The following is a 21,427-nucleotide window of genomic DNA, read 5'->3' as shown; positions in this document are numbered from 1 at the left end:
GAGCTGGCAATACAAAAAAAAAATTGTCTCATTTTCCACACAGCTACCAAACTAAAATTCCTAAAACATATACATGACCATGACATTCCTTTACTCAAAAGTCTTCAGGCGCTCTGTATTCCCTCTTGGATAAAAGGCAAAATCCTCAGTCTAGCATTTAAAGTCTTCCAGAATATAATACTACAAATATACTATTATTTATCTGTTTATCTATGTTCCTATTTACCTTCCTAATCTTTTTTCTTATTATACAATCAATTTCTCATGATTTCTGTCCCAGTCAACCAGGTTTTCCCCCCTTTATGTGCCTTTGCACAGGTAAGGTTACCCATATCTGGAATATTCATTTATATTCTCTTTATATTTTTTATATTCTCTTTATATTCACCTCATAGATCCCATAATTTTTTTTTCAAGGCTTAGCTGAGGAAGAAGAAGGAGGCAGCTGAGGAGAAAATGAATAAGCCATTGAAATTAACCAAAAGATCAACCAATGTGAATAAATACAGCTTTCTCACTCACTACTCCCTACCAATGTGAATATATGCACAATGTTTCTCACTCCCCACTCCCCAACAATGTGAATATATACACAATGTATAACTCTCCACCTCTCTAAAAACAAAAGGTCTTCTTGAGGACCAAACTTGGTCATTATAATTTTAGATGCCAGTTTTTTTTTTTAATTTTATTATTGCTGTTTTCTTTCCACTTATATTGTTTCAGTTACAGTTTATATTACTTCTTGGCTCTGCTTACTTTATGCTGCAATTTCTATAAGTCTAACAAATTCATTTTTTGTTTGTTAGCATGTCCCCAAAGTGCTAGTAAAGTATTAAGTAACTCTAAAAGTTTTTCAGCTTAAAAAAAACTGCACTCAAATTTTTGAGACACGCCATATTCTTCAGTCATTTTCCCCTCTTCTGGCACCTTACATATTGTGCTTTAATTTGTTTTCCCTGGCTGGTGGTCATCTGAGGTGATAGTAGCATAAGTCTGCAAGGCCTGGATTAAAATCCTCCTTGAGACATTTACTGTCTATACAACCCTAGCCAAATCATTTAACTACCATCTACCTTAGTTTCCATATGTATGAAATGAGTGGATTGGATTTGTTGATTCTCTAAATCCATGATCTTACATTGCTGTGAATTTTTTGGTGTACATGGCACCTTTCTCTCTCGGACTTTGTATGTCTGTCAAAGAGATCCTTTCATCAAAGTATGTGCTCCATTTGGTGTTTCCTCAGTAGCATGTAAGCTTCTTGAGGGCAGGGATAACACTGATTTTGTCTATGTATTCACTGCACCTAGCAGAGCATCTTACATATAATAATAGTTAATTGAATTGAATTGAAGTTTCTTAGACTTTATTAATTGGGAGAGATGTATTAGGAGTCAACTCCATTTGGTGATCAAAAGACTAGAGAATCTTCCTTTGAGGAGACAGAGGTGGATGATCACTAAATGCAGATTCTGCAAATGACCATGGCAGTGAGTTTCTCTGACCTCTCTGCAAGGTTGCTCTTCCAGGGTCTATTCCACATATAGCTCTAGCTTCTTTTGCTTCTAGAAGTCCACCTTAAGAACAGCTCAATGTATTTGTGGCCAACATCTCTGAGGCAGGGAAGTTTTGTTAAAACAATGACACATTGCACTTGGATCAAGCTCATCAACATCTGGAAACCACATGTCTGAGGCAGTATAAAGGGGCCAGCCAGACAAACCAAGGGTGAAATTCTGTGCCAGGAGCAAAGGCAACATGAACCTCATGATTCTCTGCTTGCTCCTGCCACTGGTGTTGGTAGCCAAGGGCCAGTACGGTGACTACCGGTATCAGTATCATGACTATGGTGATGAAGGCTGGGTGAATCTGAACCGACAAGGCTTCAGTTTTCAATGTCCCCATGGGCAGGTGGTGGTGGCTGTGAGAAGCATCTTCAGTAAGAAGGAGGGTTCGGATAGGCAGTGGAACTACGCCTGCCTGCCCACCCCCCAGAGTCTTGGGGAGCCGACAGAATGCTGGTGGGAGGAGATCAACAGGGCTGGAATGGAATGGTAAGATGTGGTCTCCTCTCTTTGGGCTAGAGAAATTGCAATGCTTTCCAGGACAGGTATCTGCCAAAGGGGTCATCAGGCATGCTGAAAGTGGGGTGGTAGATGACAGCACCATATTGCAAAATTCATATCAGGATTGGAAGGCTTCATTGCCAAATTTACCTATTTGTAGATTGGTGTCTTTAAGGAATTACTATGATTTAAAGGACATGAATGGCAATAAAGAGAATTAGGTAGGGCGTACACTTTTTAGTTTTCATGTTCTTTCTTCATTTTTAGGATATTCTTTCATATCTCTGCCATTTGAGCCAAAAGTTACTGCTTCAGATCCCAAATAATCATAATGCTTTTTAAGAGAAAGTTTCTTCCTTATAGCACCCACCTTTCTTCCCTACCCCTACTCCCTCAACCCACTTATTTCATGACTAAGTTATTTTTGAGGAATGAGGGAAAATCTACACCATGTATCACTTGGGGACAAGAATAAAAGTATTCACTACAATATGGAAGAGGCACAACTTTACCATGAGCTTTGTCAGAGAGTTTTATCTTAAGCTGAATATAATGATGTTTAGCTGCTGGGACACTCATGCAGCCTGCATTTATAATTTGTGTTTCCCCACGACCATGCTCTGGCAATATGAGGGGGAGAAAAAATAATTAACATCTTTGGTTTATGCCTACCTTTTCCTGGGTCATCCCTGTTGGACTCCCACTGCCTGGTGACAAAGCAAAGCTCATGATTTGCACAATTATGCTTGACAGATGGATGTGGACTCAGAGCCCAGAGTGTCAGCCATGGAAGATATTCATCCCATAGGTCCTCTCTCAGCAGCTCATTTCCCATACCTATTCCTTTCCTACTGCCAGGCAATTTTGCCGTGACTTAAACTAAGCTAGCTTAGGTCATTACCTCCCATGTTCCCATAGTGATAGATAATTACCAGGACCCACCACTCTCTTAAAAAAATCATTTGTGTATGGCTGAAACTTCCTGCTAGATGCCATCTCTTGTATGAAGCCTCTGAAAAGGCTGGTATCTCAAAGCTTACATGGAGACAATACAGGATAGGGCTTGAAGGAGATCTGAGTTCTTAATTTGGCTTATCATTGGATCATCCATTAAGTCAGAGTTCAGTAAGAATCTAGGAATCCAACTCCATAATTTTACAGAGGCCCCAAAATAGTTAAATGATTCATGCAAGGTTACACAGACAGTAAATATCAAAATAGGGATGTGTCCTGAATGTCTACTAACTCCACATTCTACTGTTGTCTCCTTTTTAATCATCTTCTAGCTGTCTTAAACCTTAAACCTTAAACCACGCAAAAGGCATGAGATTAAACATTTATGTGGTAACTACAATATGGTAAGCATTGTGCTATGCACTTTGCAAGTTTTATCTCATTTGATCTTCATAAATACCTTTCAAAGTAGGAACCGTTTAACCCCTATTTTAAAAAATCACATAGCTAGTGAATGTCCAAGGTTAGATTTGAATTCAAGTCCTCCTAATTCTAGATCCAGCACTACTCTATTTACTCTGCCACCTAGCTGCTTCAAAACATGTTAGTTTTCTGGACCTCACTGTCTGAATCTGTACCATAAAGTATATTTATATGTTGAAGGGTGGGGATCTTTATGATTTTGCCATTTTCTCACTCTGAGAAATTCACTTAAATTCCCTCCCACCCACCCCACTCCACTCCACCCCCCCTCTTTTTTTTTTTTTTTTTTTGCTTTTGTTCCATCCCTGCTAGTCAGATGGAAGCAGCAACCATCTGATTTCAAGCTGTCAGCTTTTGGCTGTTTTTGTCTTCACTCTCAAATCCTTCCCCCTCCCCTCCCACAAATCATAGGAGAAAGAGAAAATGAAGGGGGGAAAAAAAGCTGCATTGAAAATAGGACTGGAGTGAAAATTTGAGAGAAAGGTCCCTCATGAATCCTCATCCTCAGCACTGTCATGGGAGAAGACTGGCCTCACTGGGTGTGGCAAGCTCTTAGAGCCTCCGGTCCTCCTTCCATAGATCTCCCCCACACTTTGCTAGTGTTAAAAAAAAAAATACTTCTTTTAAAGCAGTCTCTGTGGCTTAGAGTGATAACAACCCTTCCACGCACCAGTATTTTTGGAGGCGTTTTTACATTGAGCTCAGTTGAAAATTTGAAAAGAAAGAAATTGCCCACAGATTGGAGACTAGTTATTAAGGCGTTTTGGAGGCTGTGTATTTCTTTATCTGCCTGGGGAGAAGGGAGCAGAGAATTGGAGAAGGAATATTTTACACTCTTTGGCTGCCTTGCCCAAACGAATTAGCTTTCAGGTTTATTTTAACTATGGGAAGGACAGAGTTCTAGCTGCCATTGGTATGCAAATGATGTTCCTTGGAGAGCCAGTGCTGGAATGATGATTCCATTAGGCACGCCTGGCTTAAGACATTGATGTTTACCATGGTTTATCGGCCAAATGCCCAGTCTGCTGGTACCAGATTCTGAAGTCACTGAGCCCCAGCTGTTGGTCTTCAGTTTTAAGGATTACTTGAATTGGCTGTCTCAGTTTTTGGAATCACCAGGCCAAATCCTGCAATTATGGAGCATGATTTCAGCTATTTCTCTGAAGGTCCCCTCTGCCTTATGTCTTATGTAAGGAAAATACCATGAAGGATGAGGTGAAAATTGAATGCTAACCCTGAGGCTGGTCAGCATGGTGTGGGGTGGAAAAAACCTTGGAATTTGGACTAGCTCCATTTCTACTCCCAGTAGGTAGTGTGATATAAGAGAAAGAACTGCTGACTGTGAAATTAAAGGTCATGGGTTCAAATGTCACCTCAGACACTACTCATGGGGCCCTGGACAAGTCAGTCCTCTGAGCCTCACTTTTCTAGTCTGAAAAATGAAGGCTTAGACTATATTAATTCTGAAGTCCCCTTTATCTGTGAGTCTCTCAATAGTTGTGTGACCTCAGTTACACATTTCAAATCCATTGGACTATTTCTGCATACAAAAATAACGGGGCTTAGATAAAGTGCTCCCTGTCCCTAATAACACTAGAAGTTTATGATTTCAGTCAAACCTGTGTTTCTATTACATATTAAAGGCAGTTTTAAAAATGACAACCTGATTTAAATTGACCATTTTAGTATATGATTTGGCTAATGACAAATCTCTTGGAGAAAATGTCTCCTAGACTTATGTTAGGAAGAGGAGTAAATTGAAGATGAATGAGATATTTCAATATCCAGAACTTCATATAATTTAGTTGTAATTATAGTAAGGCACTTGCTATTATTGTTTCATCTTTATTCAGTTGTGAGTGACTGTCTGAGACTCCATTTAGGGTTTTGTTTTTTTGTTGTTTTTTTTTGCAAAGATAAAGAAGTGGTTTGCCATTTACTTCTCCAGCTCATTTTATAGGTTAGGTAATTGAGGTAGAGTTTAGTGATTTGTACAGGGTCACACAGCTAATTAGTGTCTGAGACTAAATCTGAACTCGGGAAAATGAGTTTTCCCAATTCCAGGTCTAACTAGCACTCTGTTCAACTTCCCAGGAGTGAGGCATTATATGTCTACAATACATCATAGGAAAATCTTTAAATTTTCATAGAACAAAGAGTCAACATAAACAACTGACCCTCCAGGCAAAATAAAAACACTAGTCTCTCTAAAAATAAGAATGACCAGGCCTAGGTTATACTTAGTTGACACCTCTGGTTTATTTAGTCCATCTGTGTTCTCTGTTTAGCAGTTTATCACCTATTTTATGGGTTGAGGTAATTGTCTAAGCTAACCCTTCCTCCCCCCATCTTTAAAATATCATTATAAGGTATTTTTAATTTAGTCCAACATCCTCATTTTTTTTAAAGATGGGGAGGACTAAAATTTGAAAATTAAAACTTTAAAAAAGTTTCGAAAATTATTTTAACATGTAATTGGACAAAAATTAATATTATTTAAAAAATAAATAAATAAAGGTGGTCAAACAAGCCCATAGAGATTAAATGGTTTAGCTTAATCCATATAGAATAAGTTAAAGAAGTGAGAGTCAAACCTGGGCTCTGATGTTCAATTTTAATGTTCTTTCAGTTAGACTTCTTAACTTTCATAAAGTTGCCATAAACTCATTTCTAAAACACATAAGGATGAAGGAAAATTGAGTGAAGAGGAGGAGTTTCATTTGTAGTACATTTTGAATGGAGAAGCCAAAGGCCATGGCAACCAGTTAAATATTTACATGTCTATTTAGCTATATAACAAATGCCTGCCTTTTTATCTTTGGTAGAGGCTTGGTCACTGCTAGGAAAAAGGCAGAGATTCTTCCCCTACCCTCTGCTTTATCCCACTATACTCCATTCCTGCTATACCCCATCATTACCTCTTTATAGAATCATTTATAAATTGAGCTTTTTCACACCTTTAATATATGGCCCCTTTTCCTCATTCACAAAGTTAACACTACCCTAGTTCAGACCTTCATCTCCTAGACTGCTGGTGTTATTGCTTCAACCTTCACACTGGCCTCCTCATGTTAGACTCTCCCTTCCTTAATCCATTATCCAAATTAACATTCTTCCCTTCTCTTCTTAAAAAATATTCAGCGACTTCTTATCACCCCTAGCTTGAAATGCAAACTCAGCCTGACATTTAAAGTCTGCCAGATCCTGGCTTCTCCCTACCCTTTAACACATTTCAGATCACTTTACATCATACCCTCTAGGTTCCAATTGAATCGCCCTACTAATGGGTCCCCAAACTCAGTATTCCTTCTCTTGCCCCTATGCTTTTGTGTAGACTATTCCCAAAGGCAGAAATACATGTCTCTGCCTCACTTCTGCCTCTTAGCTTCTCTACCTCCTTTCCAACTCATGTATCATATTTGGGGATAAGAGAGTAAAAACAGCATGGTTCCTGCCCTCGGGAAGTTCCATCTTCAACATACAAACAACTCTATACAAACAAGATCTGGACAATGCAAATGAGAGGAAGCCTCAGAGAAAAGATACAAACCATGGAGACTTAGAAAGGCCTCTTGTAGAAAGTCAGGTTTTAGCTGAGGCTTGAAAGTAGCTAAAGGCACAAATCTGGTCTCAGACACTTAACACTTCCTAGCTATGTGACAAGTTACTTAACTGAGCAAGTTACTTAACTCCAATTGCCTCAGGGGAAAAAAGAAAAAAAGTGGCTAAAGGCAGGGGTAAGAAGGAAGCTGTGGTAGACATGGAGAATGGCTAGTGTCAAGTGGCAAGAACAGCAAGAAAACCAGAATAGTTGGATTGGAGAGAATATAAAGCAGACTAAAGCATAAAATTGGAAAAGTAGGAAGGAACGAGGTTATGAAAGGCTTCAAAAGCCAAATAGATAACCTTACATTTGATCTCCTAGAGGTTATTGAGTAAGATAAGGGAAGGGAAAGTGGGATAGGAGGACATACATAGACCTGCTCTTTCAGTGAAGATCATTTTGGCTACTGAGAAGGGGCTGGCTTGTTGTGGGGAGAGAATACTTCAACCTCTTCTTTCCTATTCCCCCATTTCCCTATCCCTAAATTAAGCCTTATTTTCTGTCTCACCAGCTACCAGTCCTCAAATACTTTCATCATCAAAATAAAAATTCCTTGAGGGTGGGACCTGAAATAAAGGCATCTTAAAATAACATATAAAGCAAGGAGCTTGGAGTCAGGAAACCAGGATCTGAATCCCATTTCTGTCATTCATTAGTTGTGTTGACATGAGCCATTCCACTTAATCTTTAGAGGTTTTAGTTTCCTTATGAAAGAAAACAGATTAGAAACCTATCTATTAGACTAGAAAACAACCTACATCTCAGTGCTATTATGAGGATCAAATGAGATAATAATCATAAAGTGGCACATAGAAAGACCATATAAATATTAATTATCAATCATCATCATCTTATCATTATTCTTATATCTCTTAAGTTCTTTTTTAGCTCCGAAATCCTATTCTGACGAATTTCTTTCCCAAAGATGAGGGTGGAGGTTTCATTCTTCTCCGTCAACACTGTTTGTTTCCTTTGTGCATTTTAAAATTTTAATTAAATTTTATTTTTTTTAATCATCAAGCATTTATCTTTCTTCCATACCTGCCCCACAAATGAAAAAAAAAATCCCTCTACCACAAGCATAGTCAAACAAAAGAATGACGTTTGCATTTTTAATAGGGATCAGACACAAGTTAAAAGAAAGAGTCCACAAGGATAGAATTTTAAGAAAGCCAATAGGGAAATATTAAGAAGAGGTAGGGTAAGTGTAAGGGGAGAAGAGGGCCTTCTCACACCTGAAATCCACCATCAGAAAACAGTCACCTTCATCACCCATGAATAAAGTCATATCTACTTGGAATTTCAACAAGCAATGTGGTGAGAGATTCTAGCTCCATGGCTCAGGTGTTTCCAGTGGCTGAAGAGAAAATGCATCTTTTGGGTGAGGTAGAAATACAGTGAAATAATTCATCTTAACAGTTTTTAAATGCTTTTAGCCAAGATGGTGTTTTCCTCCCACACAATCTCTCTTTCTCTTTTGTTACTGTTGGAATGAGACCAATAAGGAGCAGAGGGAAAGACTCCATAGACAAGTTCATAAACAAACCCCAAACAAACATGAGTTCCAACATCTTGCCTCACTCCTCCAGCCTGGTTATCTATCTAATGGATGCTGGATATATTTTTTTGTCTGAAGAAAACAAGGGAGAGAGTAAGAGGATAGAGCAAGTTATTTGAAATAGGGAGAAGAGTTTCTATGGAGGTATAGTCTTCATTCTTTATGCAGTTAATATGAATAGGGAATGCTTTTGAATTAGAAACAGGCCATAGGAAGAGATAATCTAGTATATAAGGAGCCAGGAGTCCTTCTTCCATAGTAACTATACTGTGGGGTAAATATCAATCTTCCTGAGCCTCAGTGTACTTATCTGTAACTACAATAATATTTGCATTGTCCACCTCAAAGATGCTATTGTGAGGAAAGTTCTTGGTAAAACTGAAAACACTATAAAATTATGATTTATTAGTAGTGTTAAATTAGTAATTAATTAGTGTTAAAGGGGCAATTACAAGGATAATTTATATAGGTAATGGAATGAAACTGCAACAGATATTTGGAAAACTTAAGATATTGGATTCACTTTTCTAGCTTCATTTGAACAATCACAACAATAAAATTTGTTTCTAGAGACCAGAACCAGGAATAATGAGTGGAACTTTCAAAGAAACAAATTTAATTTTCATATGAGCAAAATGTCCCTAATGATTACATCCTAAAATGGAATGCACTATCTCATGAGAAAATTGATTCCTCATCACTTGAGATATTTAAACAAAAGCTAAATAACCACTTGTTAAAGATAATAATCATAATATCCAGTATTTATATATAACTTTAAAGTTTACAAAGCACTTGACAAATATTATCTCATTTGATTTTCACAATAGCCTTGGGAAATAGGTGTTATTATTAGTTTCATTTTAGAGATAAGGAAAATGAGGCAGAAGACCATATAGCTAATAAGTATCTGGAGCAGAATTTGAACTTAGGGCTTCCTGACTCCAGGTCTACCACACTACATATTATGTGACTTAGCTCAAGTATGAGGAAGATAATTTTCAGTTATAAGCTGGAATAGAGGGCCTCTGAGGTTCCCTTCAACTATGAAATCATATGAGTGTATTATTCTATGATCACATTCTGGTTTTATCTCAGAGATGCAAAAGAATAAAGAGTATGAAGACTGTTCAAGTTGGAGAGTCAATATCTCAATTAAAAATGTGTCAACTCCTTTCTCAAAGCTGATCTCCTAAAATTGTGTTTGTATGAAATTGGCTCCTTTAATTCCATCATCACTTCCAAATAAATCTCTCACACATACTTTTCTTTGAAAAATAGAGAATATCATTTAAAAATACTTTTTCTTCAACCATTTAAAAATGCAGATTTATTTCTTAGCATCAGAAAAATTTGTCAATAATTACGCAAAGGTTCAAAAGCAAAGACAGATCCCAGTTTCAAGAAATTACATCCTAAAGTAACATGATGGTTGATAGTTATTGGCCAAGGAAGGGCATTTTAGTCCAGACAGTTCCAGGATGTTTCAGGTGATCATACAGGAATGATTGGCACACCCTATCCAGGAACAATGACAAAAAAAAAATCCCAATTCTATTGGTGTCATGAATTGCAGTCTGATGAGGTCTATGGATCTCCCCAAAGTGGGGAGAAGACAACTTCAACATGGCTGGTGGTGCTAGCTATAACGGCTTCCTGTGAATGACTTCATCACTTAGTCTACTAAGTAACAGGTTTTCTTTTGGAAATTCATAATTGAAAAAAATTATTTAACATTAGGTGGATGTTGAAGAATATGAAAAGGATATCATCTTTTCTCCAACAAGTCCATAGACACTGGAGGTCCAGAGTCATCAGATTAAGAACCCCTGACCAACCAACAACTAACGAAGAATCCCCCAACAATATGACTAAGCAGTGGCCACCATAGCTTCTAAAAGACCTCCATTAAGGAGGAACCCACTTCCTCTGTGGCTATTTCATTTCCTTTTTGAATCTAGCTTAAATTGTTAGAAAAGGTTTTTTTCCCCTTATCTTTGAACTTCCAGCCATTATTCCTTTATCTTTTCTTGGGGACCCAGACAGAAGCTTAATTTAGAGACAGCAAAGTGATTAGAGTCTGCATTTGAAATCAGGAAGACAAGAATTCCAATTATTCTCAGACACTAGTTGTGGGGCCCAAAAAAACCCTTTTAATTTCCCAACTTTAGTTCTCATCTCTGAAATGGGGATAATAATAGCACCTACCTCACAGGACTATTATGAAGATTAAATGAAGTAAGATATAAAATGCTTTATAAATCTTAAGGTATTATATATATATATATATATATATGTCTATATATATGCACATATATGTTCTTGTTAAGACGAATATTCCAAGTTCTATCACTTTTCAGATGGCATCACCTTTAGACCACTCACCTCTGGTTGCCTTTTTCTAGATGATTTTCCACTTGTCTAGGTCCTTTCTAAAATATGGCAGTCTAGGTATGGTATGAGAAATAAGCCCTTGAGATGAGCTAGATTTCATGTGATCATTTAGTTCCTTGGATGGTTACCTGGCCTTGGAAAATACCTCCCTGTTATGCTTTGAGGAAAGCAATTCATTTACACTATTGACACATTTCTGAATATTGAATAGATTTCTTCTTGACTTTCTCCTTGCAAGAAGAAAAACAATCCTTTCCTTCAAGGAGCTTATATTTTAAAAGGAGAAAATAACTCATGAGAAAAGGAGCTAAACGGGGGGTAGTTATAAAGGTACCAGCAAAGGGACATTGTGAATAAAATCCTGTAGAAGTGGATTCAGTCTACAAATGCAAAACAAGAATGGAAGCATGGTTTTCTTGGACCTCCTTCCCAAAATGGAAGTTTTGGAAGGAACCAGTCAATCAGAAAGAGATATTTCAGGGACAGATGATATTTCCAATGTGAGAAATAGTCCAGGAAAGGAATAAGCTTACAGGGTAAAGAGATTTCTACAGTATAAGAGGAAATCTTGTACAGTCAACAGTTAAGTCTTGAAGGGGAATTTTTTTTTTATTGTAGTAAGTTAATTTTTTAAATAAACATTGCTTTATGAATCATGTTGGGAGAGAAAAATTAGGGCAAAAAGGAAAAACCATGGGAGAGATAAAAACAGAAAAAAGAAGTGAACATAGCATGTGTTGATTTACATTGAATCTCCTTTGATCTTTTTCTGGATAAAGATGGCATTTTCTGTCCAAAGTCTATTGGGTTCCTGAACTGCTAAAAAGAACCAAGTCTTTCATAGTTGATCATCACACATTCTTGCTATTATTGTGCATAATATATTCCTGGTTTCGCTTGTTTCACTTAGCATAAGTTCATGTCGATCTTTCCAGGCCTTTCTATAATTAGTTTGTTCATCATTTTTATAGAACAATAATATTTCATTACCTTCATCTACCACAACTTGTTCAGCCATTCCAAAACTGATGAGCATTCACTCCTTTTCCAATTCTTTGCTACCACAAAAAGAGCTGCTACAAACATTTTTGCACATGTGGGTCCTTTTTCCTCCTTTATGATTTCATTGGGATACAGACCCAGTAATGGCACTGCTGGATGGAGAAGAATTTAAGGAAGAATCACAAAACCCTGCATAATTTAAGCTTGGAGTATCCTGGAAACCATAAGGCTCAGCATTTCAGATAATGGAAAGTCAATGAAAATGCTGAGCAGGAGAGCATCATAGCAATATTGGATGGATACAAAGATGAAAGGAACTTCATTAACTAATATGAAATATCCAGTGCCTGTCTGTCTGTCTGTCTGTTTGTCTATCTCTGTCTGTCTCTGTCTCTGTCTCTGTCTCTCTCTCTCTCTCTCTCTCTCTCTCTCTCTCTCTGTCTTTGATAGATGAGGAAGTGGAAGTTTAGAGATGATAGATGGCTTACCTGAGATCATAGAGATGGGGAGTCAAGTAGGGAGAAAGTGGGGTACCTGTTCCTGAGCTTAGAATCACAGAAAAATAACTCAATTCCTGTCTTTGACACTTATTACCTGCAGCAAATCATTTAATTGTTTTTTCTCCACTGTTGTTTTTCAGTCATTTTTCAGTCATATTCAACTCTTCATGAGTTTCCTTGTCAAAGATACTGGAATGGTTTGCCATTTTCTTCTTCAGCTCATTTTACAGATGAGTAAACTGAGGTAGGCTGTTTAAATGACTTGCGCAGGCTCACATAGCAAATAAGTGTCTAAGGCCAGATTTGAACTCGGGAAGATGAGTTTTCCTGACTCAAGGCTTGGTACTCTGTGTACTATTGTATCACCTAGTTGCTCCCGAATATTCTCCATTGCCTCACTTATAAAATGAAGGGATTATATTGATAATCTCTAAGGTTTCTTAAAAATCCCAATTTACAATCCTCTAGTCTTTCTTGATATCCAATTCAGTGCTCTTTTTCTGGTGTTTATTTTTACACTTAGGCATAGAAATGAGTAAGAACAATAAAATTTGAAAACGGGAACTATTTTCAGGATCTCAAGCAGGCCAGTGTCAATGCTGAATGGTACTTTTGGGGCAAATTTTGTTGGTATTCTCTTATTGATACACATCATTTAAAAAATCTGGGCCAGTGTAAAGGTTATTGCAAATTGACCCCTTGAAAATAAAACTCAGCAAGGGGATATATGTATGTATGTGTGTGTGTGTGTGTGTGTGTGTGTGTGTGTAAATGTGACATGTGCCCTTCCCACAAAGGGCATTTACCAACTGGTTGACTAACAGCTGGCAGGAAATTCCTGGAACCAAGATAGCTGGCAAGATCCTAGGTAGCCTATTGAATGTATCAGTGTATCTCTCGGTGCTTATTTTTAGTTCAATGAGTTTCCTTCATGGAATTAAAGACTATCAGTGCCAGAGCATTAGATATTTGAGATCATCTGATCAAACCCCCTGATTTTACTGATAAAGAAACTGAGGCACAGGGAAAGAAAGTGACTAATCCAATAGTAAATAGATGAAACCAGGATTAGAACCCAATTATTCTGATTTCTAATTCCTAAAACATACCACCACAACAGGTGCCATGGAGGCACCATGGATACCTCTTTTGGTACCCTGATTTGACAAGAAAAGCCAGAGATGGTAGAACAAGATAAGCACATGGAAATGAAGTCTCAGAGAAGACCCTTGTTATAGCTTTCTCATCAATCTCCCTGCCTCAGATCCCTCCCTACTCCATTCTATATTTCATACAACTTCCAGAGTCATTTTCTAAAAGGATGAATCCAACCATGTTGCTCTCCTGCTCAATAAACTCCATTGCCTCTATTACCTCAAGGATCAAATATTTAAAAAAACATGTTTGGCATTTAAGGTTCTTCACTCCCTTCCCCTTCTTACCTTTCCATCTTCTCCCACTTTAGTCTCCTGTTCTGGAGTTCTAGACCCACCCCAAACTCCCTTTCCACCCTATACCCCAAACTCCATTTCCAGGCCATATGACAGCTTTGCTTCAATTCCTGGCAAGTCCTCCTTCTCATCTCCACCTTTTGACACTCTGGCTTCTGTTCAGACTCAGTTCAAAAGCCCCATTTTGCAGTGGACCTTTCTGAACGCCCCGCCCCCTTATCAGTCACATAAAACTGCCAAGGTTACTTTCTGTGTTCTCTATGTGTGTCTTGTAAGCATCTATTTATTGTTTTATTGTCTTTCCCATTAGTAGGTAATCATTGTTTTTGTTTTTGTTTTTTTACATTCTGTGTTTTTGCTCTTTCTTTATATCCCCAAGGATTTAGCCCAGTGCCCTAATGCATGATCAAAGAATATTTGCTGATTGCTTAAATGATGGTGAAATGTGTTCAACAACATACACATGAGAAATAATAAAATAATCTCAAAAGTGGCAGCAGTATTTTAGGGAGTGCCTTTCTGTCATGTAGTTATATATTTTGCCATATGAATTAGTAATATTAACAAAATTTGAACACGGGAACTCTTTTAAGATTCTCAAGTGGGTCAGTGACAATGTTGAAAGGTACTTTTGAGGGAAATTTCATATACCTGAGAGTTTGCAAACAAATTTATTTCATTTGAGTTTCACACTAGTCCTGTGAGGTAGATCCTACAAGTATTTTTCTTTCAAGATCAGACATGATTTCATTAGTGAAGGGAACCCCTTCTGCCAAAGCAGATCAGCTTCTGCTCTGCCCTTTTGGTGTTAGAAAACTCCACAAAACATAAAGGACTTTGGTGATATTTCTAAGGTCACACAGCAAGGATGTAACTTAAATCCAAATTTTCTTGAGTTCGCAGCCAGCTTTCTAACCATTATATCACACAATCTATCTGTAACACATATCATTATCCTCATTTTATAGAGGAGGGAACTCAGGTTGAGAGAGGGTATCTTGCCCAGGAACAATATCTGACTGGGGGGTGGGATTTGAACCTGAATATGGATTGAATGAGTCATTTAAACCACCATATCTCACTGAACTCAAATGTGATGAGAATCATGTGATCACAGAGTTAGTGCTTCTGGAAGAAACTTCAGAGGCCATCTATCTAACCTTTTCATTTTATTTATGAAGAAACTTTCCCAGAAAGATGGAATGCAAAAGGGAATAAATGGCAGAGCTGAGACTTAGACCCATTCCAGCTGGCTGGTGCAGAATCTAGAAAGCTTTGCAGGAGGCCATTTGGACAATGATGTCTTTTATAAAATGTAAAGATAAAAAAACAATTTTTAATGTAAAAAAAAGATAAAAAATTTATAAAATGTAAAGATATATGTGTGTGTGTATATGAATCCCATGCATACCTGCAATGCAAACATACCTAGATACACACAAACACATAACATACATGTATATAAACATATATAATAATACATCATAAATATCTTTATATATAATATCACATGTGATTATATAGCTGGACATTTATATATTATTATATATGGTTATATATTATATGCACATATATCCATACTATATAATTAAACACATTACATATGTGACTATATAATTAAATGCAATTATATGGTTGTATATAATCATACATATTATATATACATAATATACATATATATGTATATATACACACACACACACATATATGTGTGTGTGTGTGTGTGTGTGTGTGTGTGTGTGTGATTGTATTTGTGTATGTGGCCATGTCTATCTGCAAGCTGGGAAAGATCTTTTGAATGCTAAGCACTCCTTAGATTATTTATGTTTATTTCCCATGTGTATTGTTGCACATATTTCACCAGCTGCCAATCTTCCACATTTCATTTGTGTGGAATGAATGACAGAGAGGCAGGGAATTTCTTATAACCCTCATCAATTTAACTTGTCAACCAGTATCTACTTTCTATATATTTTGTATGTAATTTCTGAAGAATTATTATAGGATGGTCTATGGCAGAATGGTTACGGCTTCCATTAAACCATAGGAGAGTTCAAAACTGTGATCCTATATAAGTGACTAATTACCTCTTAAGTTATCAAATCCAGTGGTGTTTTCTCAGTCTTCTTTCTCTTACACACACACACACACACACACACACACACACACACATACACACACACACAGTCTTCCTCTATTGGAATGTAAGGTCCTCTTGGAGGAGGGACTATCTTGCTTGCTTATATTTGTATACCACTTCTTAGTAGAGTTCATAACATATAGTAAGCACCTAATTAATGCCTTCATAATCATCCATTAATATTTTTGTTTTGTTCTGTTCTTTTAATTAACAAACATTTTTAAGTCAATCTACCATTCCAACTAATTCATTCAGCAAACTTTTTTCAAAGGCCTCAATATATAGCTATGTGATCTGAAAAAATAAATTCCCAATTGACTATATCTGTAAATATAAATGTATGTCTCTCTCTTTCTACATTTTAAGTTCATCAGCTCGCAGATGGTAAATAACATATTTTGTCTTCATTCTTTTGGGCTCATTTTAAATAGAATTGATCAATCGTTAAAAGACATTTAAAGCTGTTATAATGTTGTTATAAATTGTTTTCCTAGTTTTGCTCTCTTCACTCTTTCAGTTCATAATGGTCTTCTGAGATTCCTCTGAAATCGTACATTTTAACAATTATTCTGGTACAATAGTATTCCATTATATTCATGTACTACACTTTATTCATTTCTCAGTAGAATAGTTGGAAATTTTGGTTTCAGCTACCATGAAAAGAATTGATACAAAAATTTTTGAGTGCATAAATCCTTTTTGTCTTTGATTTTTAATGTGTATATAGACTTAGTAGTAGTATAGCCAGGTCAAAGAGTATATTTAGATTGGCGATTTTCTAGACATAGCTCCACATTGCTTTCCAGAATGCTCTACCAAGAATGCTCCAGTGAATTTGTTTTTCCAAAGCCTCTCCAATATATATCATTTTCTTCTATTGTCATCTTCAACCATCTGACAGAAGCGAGGTAAAACTTCAATGATGTCTTAATTTTCTTTTTTATAATTATCAGTGAAATTTTTTATGACTGTTCATCATAGAGCTTCATTTTCACCTTTGAAAACTTCCCATTGTTTCTTTAACCATTTGTCTATTGAGGAATAGTTGTTAGTCTTACCAGTCTGAGTCAATTCCTTAGTTTGGATATAAAACTTTTAATAGAGAAACTTGTTGAAAAGATCTACTCCTCCCCTCCCCCCCCCAGTTACCTGTTTCTCTCCTAATTTTTAATATATTTTATTAGTTTGTACAAAATCTTTTTAAACTTTATATAATAGGACACTTTATCTTATGTGATACTATCACTTATTGAGTCATGAACTTTTCCCTTTTCTATAGATCTGAAAAGCAATCTTTTGCTAATTTGTTTGTTTATATAATATTTATAGTATGTATAATTATATAATATATATATATATATATAATCTTTTCTATTTAGGATCTATAACCTTTTATATTTACTTCATATATCCATTTGGAGCTTTTATTTATTTATTTTTTTGCTGAGGCAGTTAGGGTTAAGTGACTTGCCCAAGGTCACACAGCTAGGAAGTGTTATATGTTTGAGGTCATATTTGAACTCAGGTCCTCCTGACTTTAGGGCTAGTGCTCTTTGAATTTTTATTTAATGATTATTTCTATGTAGTACAGTTTGAGATATTTTTCATCATTATCCTTGCAATTCTTAACCTTTTGTTTCTTTATAAGAATTTTTTCTAGGTCTATATATAAAATGTTCTTTTGGCAAATTGATTGGCATAGATCTGAATGAATAGATTAATTTATATATTATTGCTAATTTTTATCACATTGGCTCTAACTTTCCATGAGCACATGTTTCTCCAACTATTTAGGCCTGTCTTTATATCAGCAAAGGAGTTTTTACAGTTAAATCAATAACTCATTCATTCATTTACTCTCTTCATACCTTTCCTCAACTGACCAACAAGGGACCTGGAATATATGGACTTCAAGGTCTCTTTCACCTCTAGATCTAGGATCCTATGGTCCTGTGTGGTAAATAGGAGTCCTTTTTCTTAATTAAGTCATTTCTGGAACTAAATGTTCTTGTGGATGATTTACTTGGCCAATATCTGCAGTGTGTATTCTGATATATAGAATACATTAGACCCCAATGTCTAAGTAAAGACCACGTGTGAATCAATCAGTAAGAGTGCTAAATGTGAACCCAAATGAATAATACCGTGGGGTTGTGTATTTTCTCTCAGGTATCAGACATGCTCCAGCAATGGCCTCGTGGCTGGGTTCCAGAGCCGGTACTTTGAATCAGTCCTAGACCGAGAATGGCAGTTTTATTGTTGCCGTTACAGCAAGAGGTGTCCATACTCATGTTGGTGAGTAGTTATCTTCTGAGAGCACTTTCGCAGCGACTCCTAGGGCTATAAGGGCTGTAAGAGGCTTTTTTGGTCTTCAAGACAGAACTTCTATGCTTGAGATTCTACATTGGCCAGAACCTCTTCAGTACCTAGAGATCTACAAAGAAAGGAATCTTAAACATTTTCTTAACATATTTAATGTAACATAAGAATAAACATATTGTTAATCATGAGATTCTAGGCTTCAGTAAGAGAGATATAGACTCCAAAGTAAAGAAAGCAACAGGAGTGACTCAGAATTCACCTATATCATTTTGTTATGGTTTTAGCAGCATAAAGGAATGGTTAAGGAGTTAGTTTTAGAATAAGAAATATCTGGGTTCAAATTCCATCTCAGACACTTAATAGCTATTTGACTTTGATCTCTTTTGAGGGTCAGTTTCCCTATCTGTAAAATGAAGAAAATAATAGCTACAATCCCCTGAGCTCATAGTCATGATCAAATCATATATGGAGCACTTTCGCAAACCTTAAAGAGCTATATAAATATGAGCTATTATCATAAATGCACAAAGGACTTTATTAGGACTTTGAAGATTTAATAAATCAAAGACTTCTTGTAGTTATCAAGCAGCAATTTCAGTGTGAGAGTGTGTTTTCTATAACTTTCAATCAATTATATGAGGATCTACCATGGAATAACACTTGGGAGAATCTTTAATACTCTCATCAAAGATGCCCTCAATGGGTGTTTAAATGATTTTCACAATAGCGTTATATAATAGCAAGGTCATTTCAATGACCTCAATCCTTTCTCTGATGCAAGGTCCCATCTTCTATAATATAAATATGATGCTGGTGTTGTGGGATGGTTATAAATCATGAAACATTTCAGTCCATAAAAAAACTGAAATAGAATATTGATAAGTAAAAGTGCATGTAGGAGGAGCTATTGGTACCATTACAAATAAGGAATTATGAAGGGGAAGTGATATAGATGGTACATATAGTGAGTGTGTGTGTGTGTGTGTGTGTGTGTGTGTGTATTTGTGTATGTGTATAGTCAGTGTAGCAAAGAGCGTAGAGAGTCAGCCTCAAAGCTAGGAAAACCTGGGTCAAATTCTGACTACAATATACAATAGCTATATGATCCGGGGACAAACCACAGTCTTTACTAGCTTTTGGGCAACCTACATTGGTAGAGAGAATTTCCTCCCTCCATTAGGAGTTCCCTATGACATTAAAATTACAGTTCTATTCTTCATTCTGATATATACATATAGTTTCTTCCCCCTGATTCTGTGGGATCTCTTAATAGTAACATATCTATAAACACTCACCTGAAGTTAACTTCTTATCAAGTTGTAATAGTTCTTTCCTAAGAGAAGTTGGTCAATAAGGCAGGCACCTGGATCCCTTTAAATCAAATAAGTCCATACCTTCTTCACTTGCTCTTTGGTAGGAAGTATCTTCCCACCTCTATCTTGTTAAATGATAGCATCATTGAACTCTTTAATACTCAACTAGTTAGGAGGTATAGTGGGTAGAGCACCAGGTTTGTAGAAAAGAAGATCTTAGTCAAATCTGGCCTCTATCATATATTAGACGTATGACCCCCAGGTAAGTGATTCAATCTCTGTTTGCCTCAGTTTCCTCATCTGTAAAATGTAGATAATACTAGTACTAGCTTCCCAGAGTTGTTGTGAGGATGAAATGAAATATGTAAAGTACTTAGCAAAGTACCTGATATGGGTAGGCTATCATCCTCTATCATCATCTTCATCATCATCATCATTATTAAATGCTTAACTTACTTTGATTCTGTGCCAGAATAGATATAAAGAGATATACTTGCTGCTTGACCCACTGCTTTTCAGGACACTGGTGCTGGTCCAGGGCAGGACAAATTTAATAAATTGACCTCAAGTTACTTACAATGAAAAAGGGTAAGGCACTTTTTGAATAAAGCAATTTAAAGATTCTGCTCAAAATTCTAGTCCTGTTATCAAGGAATGAGCTCTTTCTGGAGCAAAGGCATAAGCAGCTGTTCATATCCCAAGGACCTGACTCTTATTCCCTACTAAGTCATGGTGAATGCTGTCTTTCTTGGAATTATATTCTCTTCCTCTTTATCTCATTTCCTTCAGTATTGTTCAAATTTTTGTACTGGAAATGATGGGGAGACTAAGAGATGAGGAACTTTGTACAACCAGCCCTTTAAGTACCTTTTTCTGACTGCCTTTTCACTTCAACTATTTTTAAGTGCCTATCATGTGCAAGGTTTATGAAGGGGGTGTTTTAGAGAACTAATTTGCCATAATAATTAAGCCATGTCATAAATAAACACTGGAGATGAAAAAACAGAGCTACCTCAAGGATCTACATTCTGCTCCAAGGAAACAACACATATGCAAATAAATTGACACAAAACAAATATACCCTGTGGCCCTGAGACCACTCTCTCTTTCAGCCCCAAATTCATGTGAATTGGTTTCAATCACTAGAGTTTTCTCAGAAGATCATTTTTTTTTATCTTATCATTTCCTAATCCAGAGTTTATTTGCAAATCCGTAAGTATAGCCTGAGAATAGCTCATGTCTAGGTTTTCACAAATTAAGTAACAACAGGGGTTTCAAACACTAAATAATCACTCAAGATAATAAACATATAGAGGGTAGTTTTTCATCTCTTAGTAGATGCAGAGTCTCAATAGACTTATGATATCTGATAAAGAAATGAAAGTGACATACATTTGTATGTCATAAAATGGATAATCACATCATTTATTCCTGCAAATAACATATAGAATCTATGCTTTCAGTAAAGTCCATGGTGAAACAATTGACTTCCAAATTAATTCCTTATATCTTTCTAATTAATTGTGTTTTCTCCATTTAGTCAGGAGTCAGCCAGCTAGGCTGAAACTCTACAACCAGCAAACAAATGAACCTTTTTTATGCTTTGGCGATCTCCTACTCCCCTTCAATATCCATTA

The 21,427-nt window shown here is 36.4% G+C and overlaps 1 protein-coding gene across 1 annotated transcript in view; it reads left to right on the top strand.

The window, feature by feature from the left end:
- The first annotated feature begins 1,715 nt into the window (after positions 1-1,715).
- DPT (dermatopontin) overlaps positions 1,716-21,427 on the top strand; it is a 39,701-nt gene continuing 19,989 nt past the window's right edge. Inside the window, exons 1-2 of the mRNA XM_003770521.3 lie at positions 1,716-2,057; positions 18,325-18,450. Of these exons, the coding sequence (XP_003770569.1) occupies positions 1,762-2,057; positions 18,325-18,450 (422 nt within the window). The 5' untranslated portion in view covers positions 1,716-1,761. The remainder of the gene's footprint in view (positions 2,058-18,324; positions 18,451-21,427) is intronic.

The sequence above is a fragment of the Sarcophilus harrisii genome, chromosome 4 (assembly GCF_902635505.1).
Source record: "Sarcophilus harrisii chromosome 4, mSarHar1.11, whole genome shotgun sequence".
In the NCBI taxonomy this organism is placed as follows: domain Eukaryota; kingdom Metazoa; phylum Chordata; class Mammalia; order Dasyuromorphia; family Dasyuridae; genus Sarcophilus; species Sarcophilus harrisii.
This window is presented reverse-complemented; position numbering and strand designations above follow the sequence as displayed.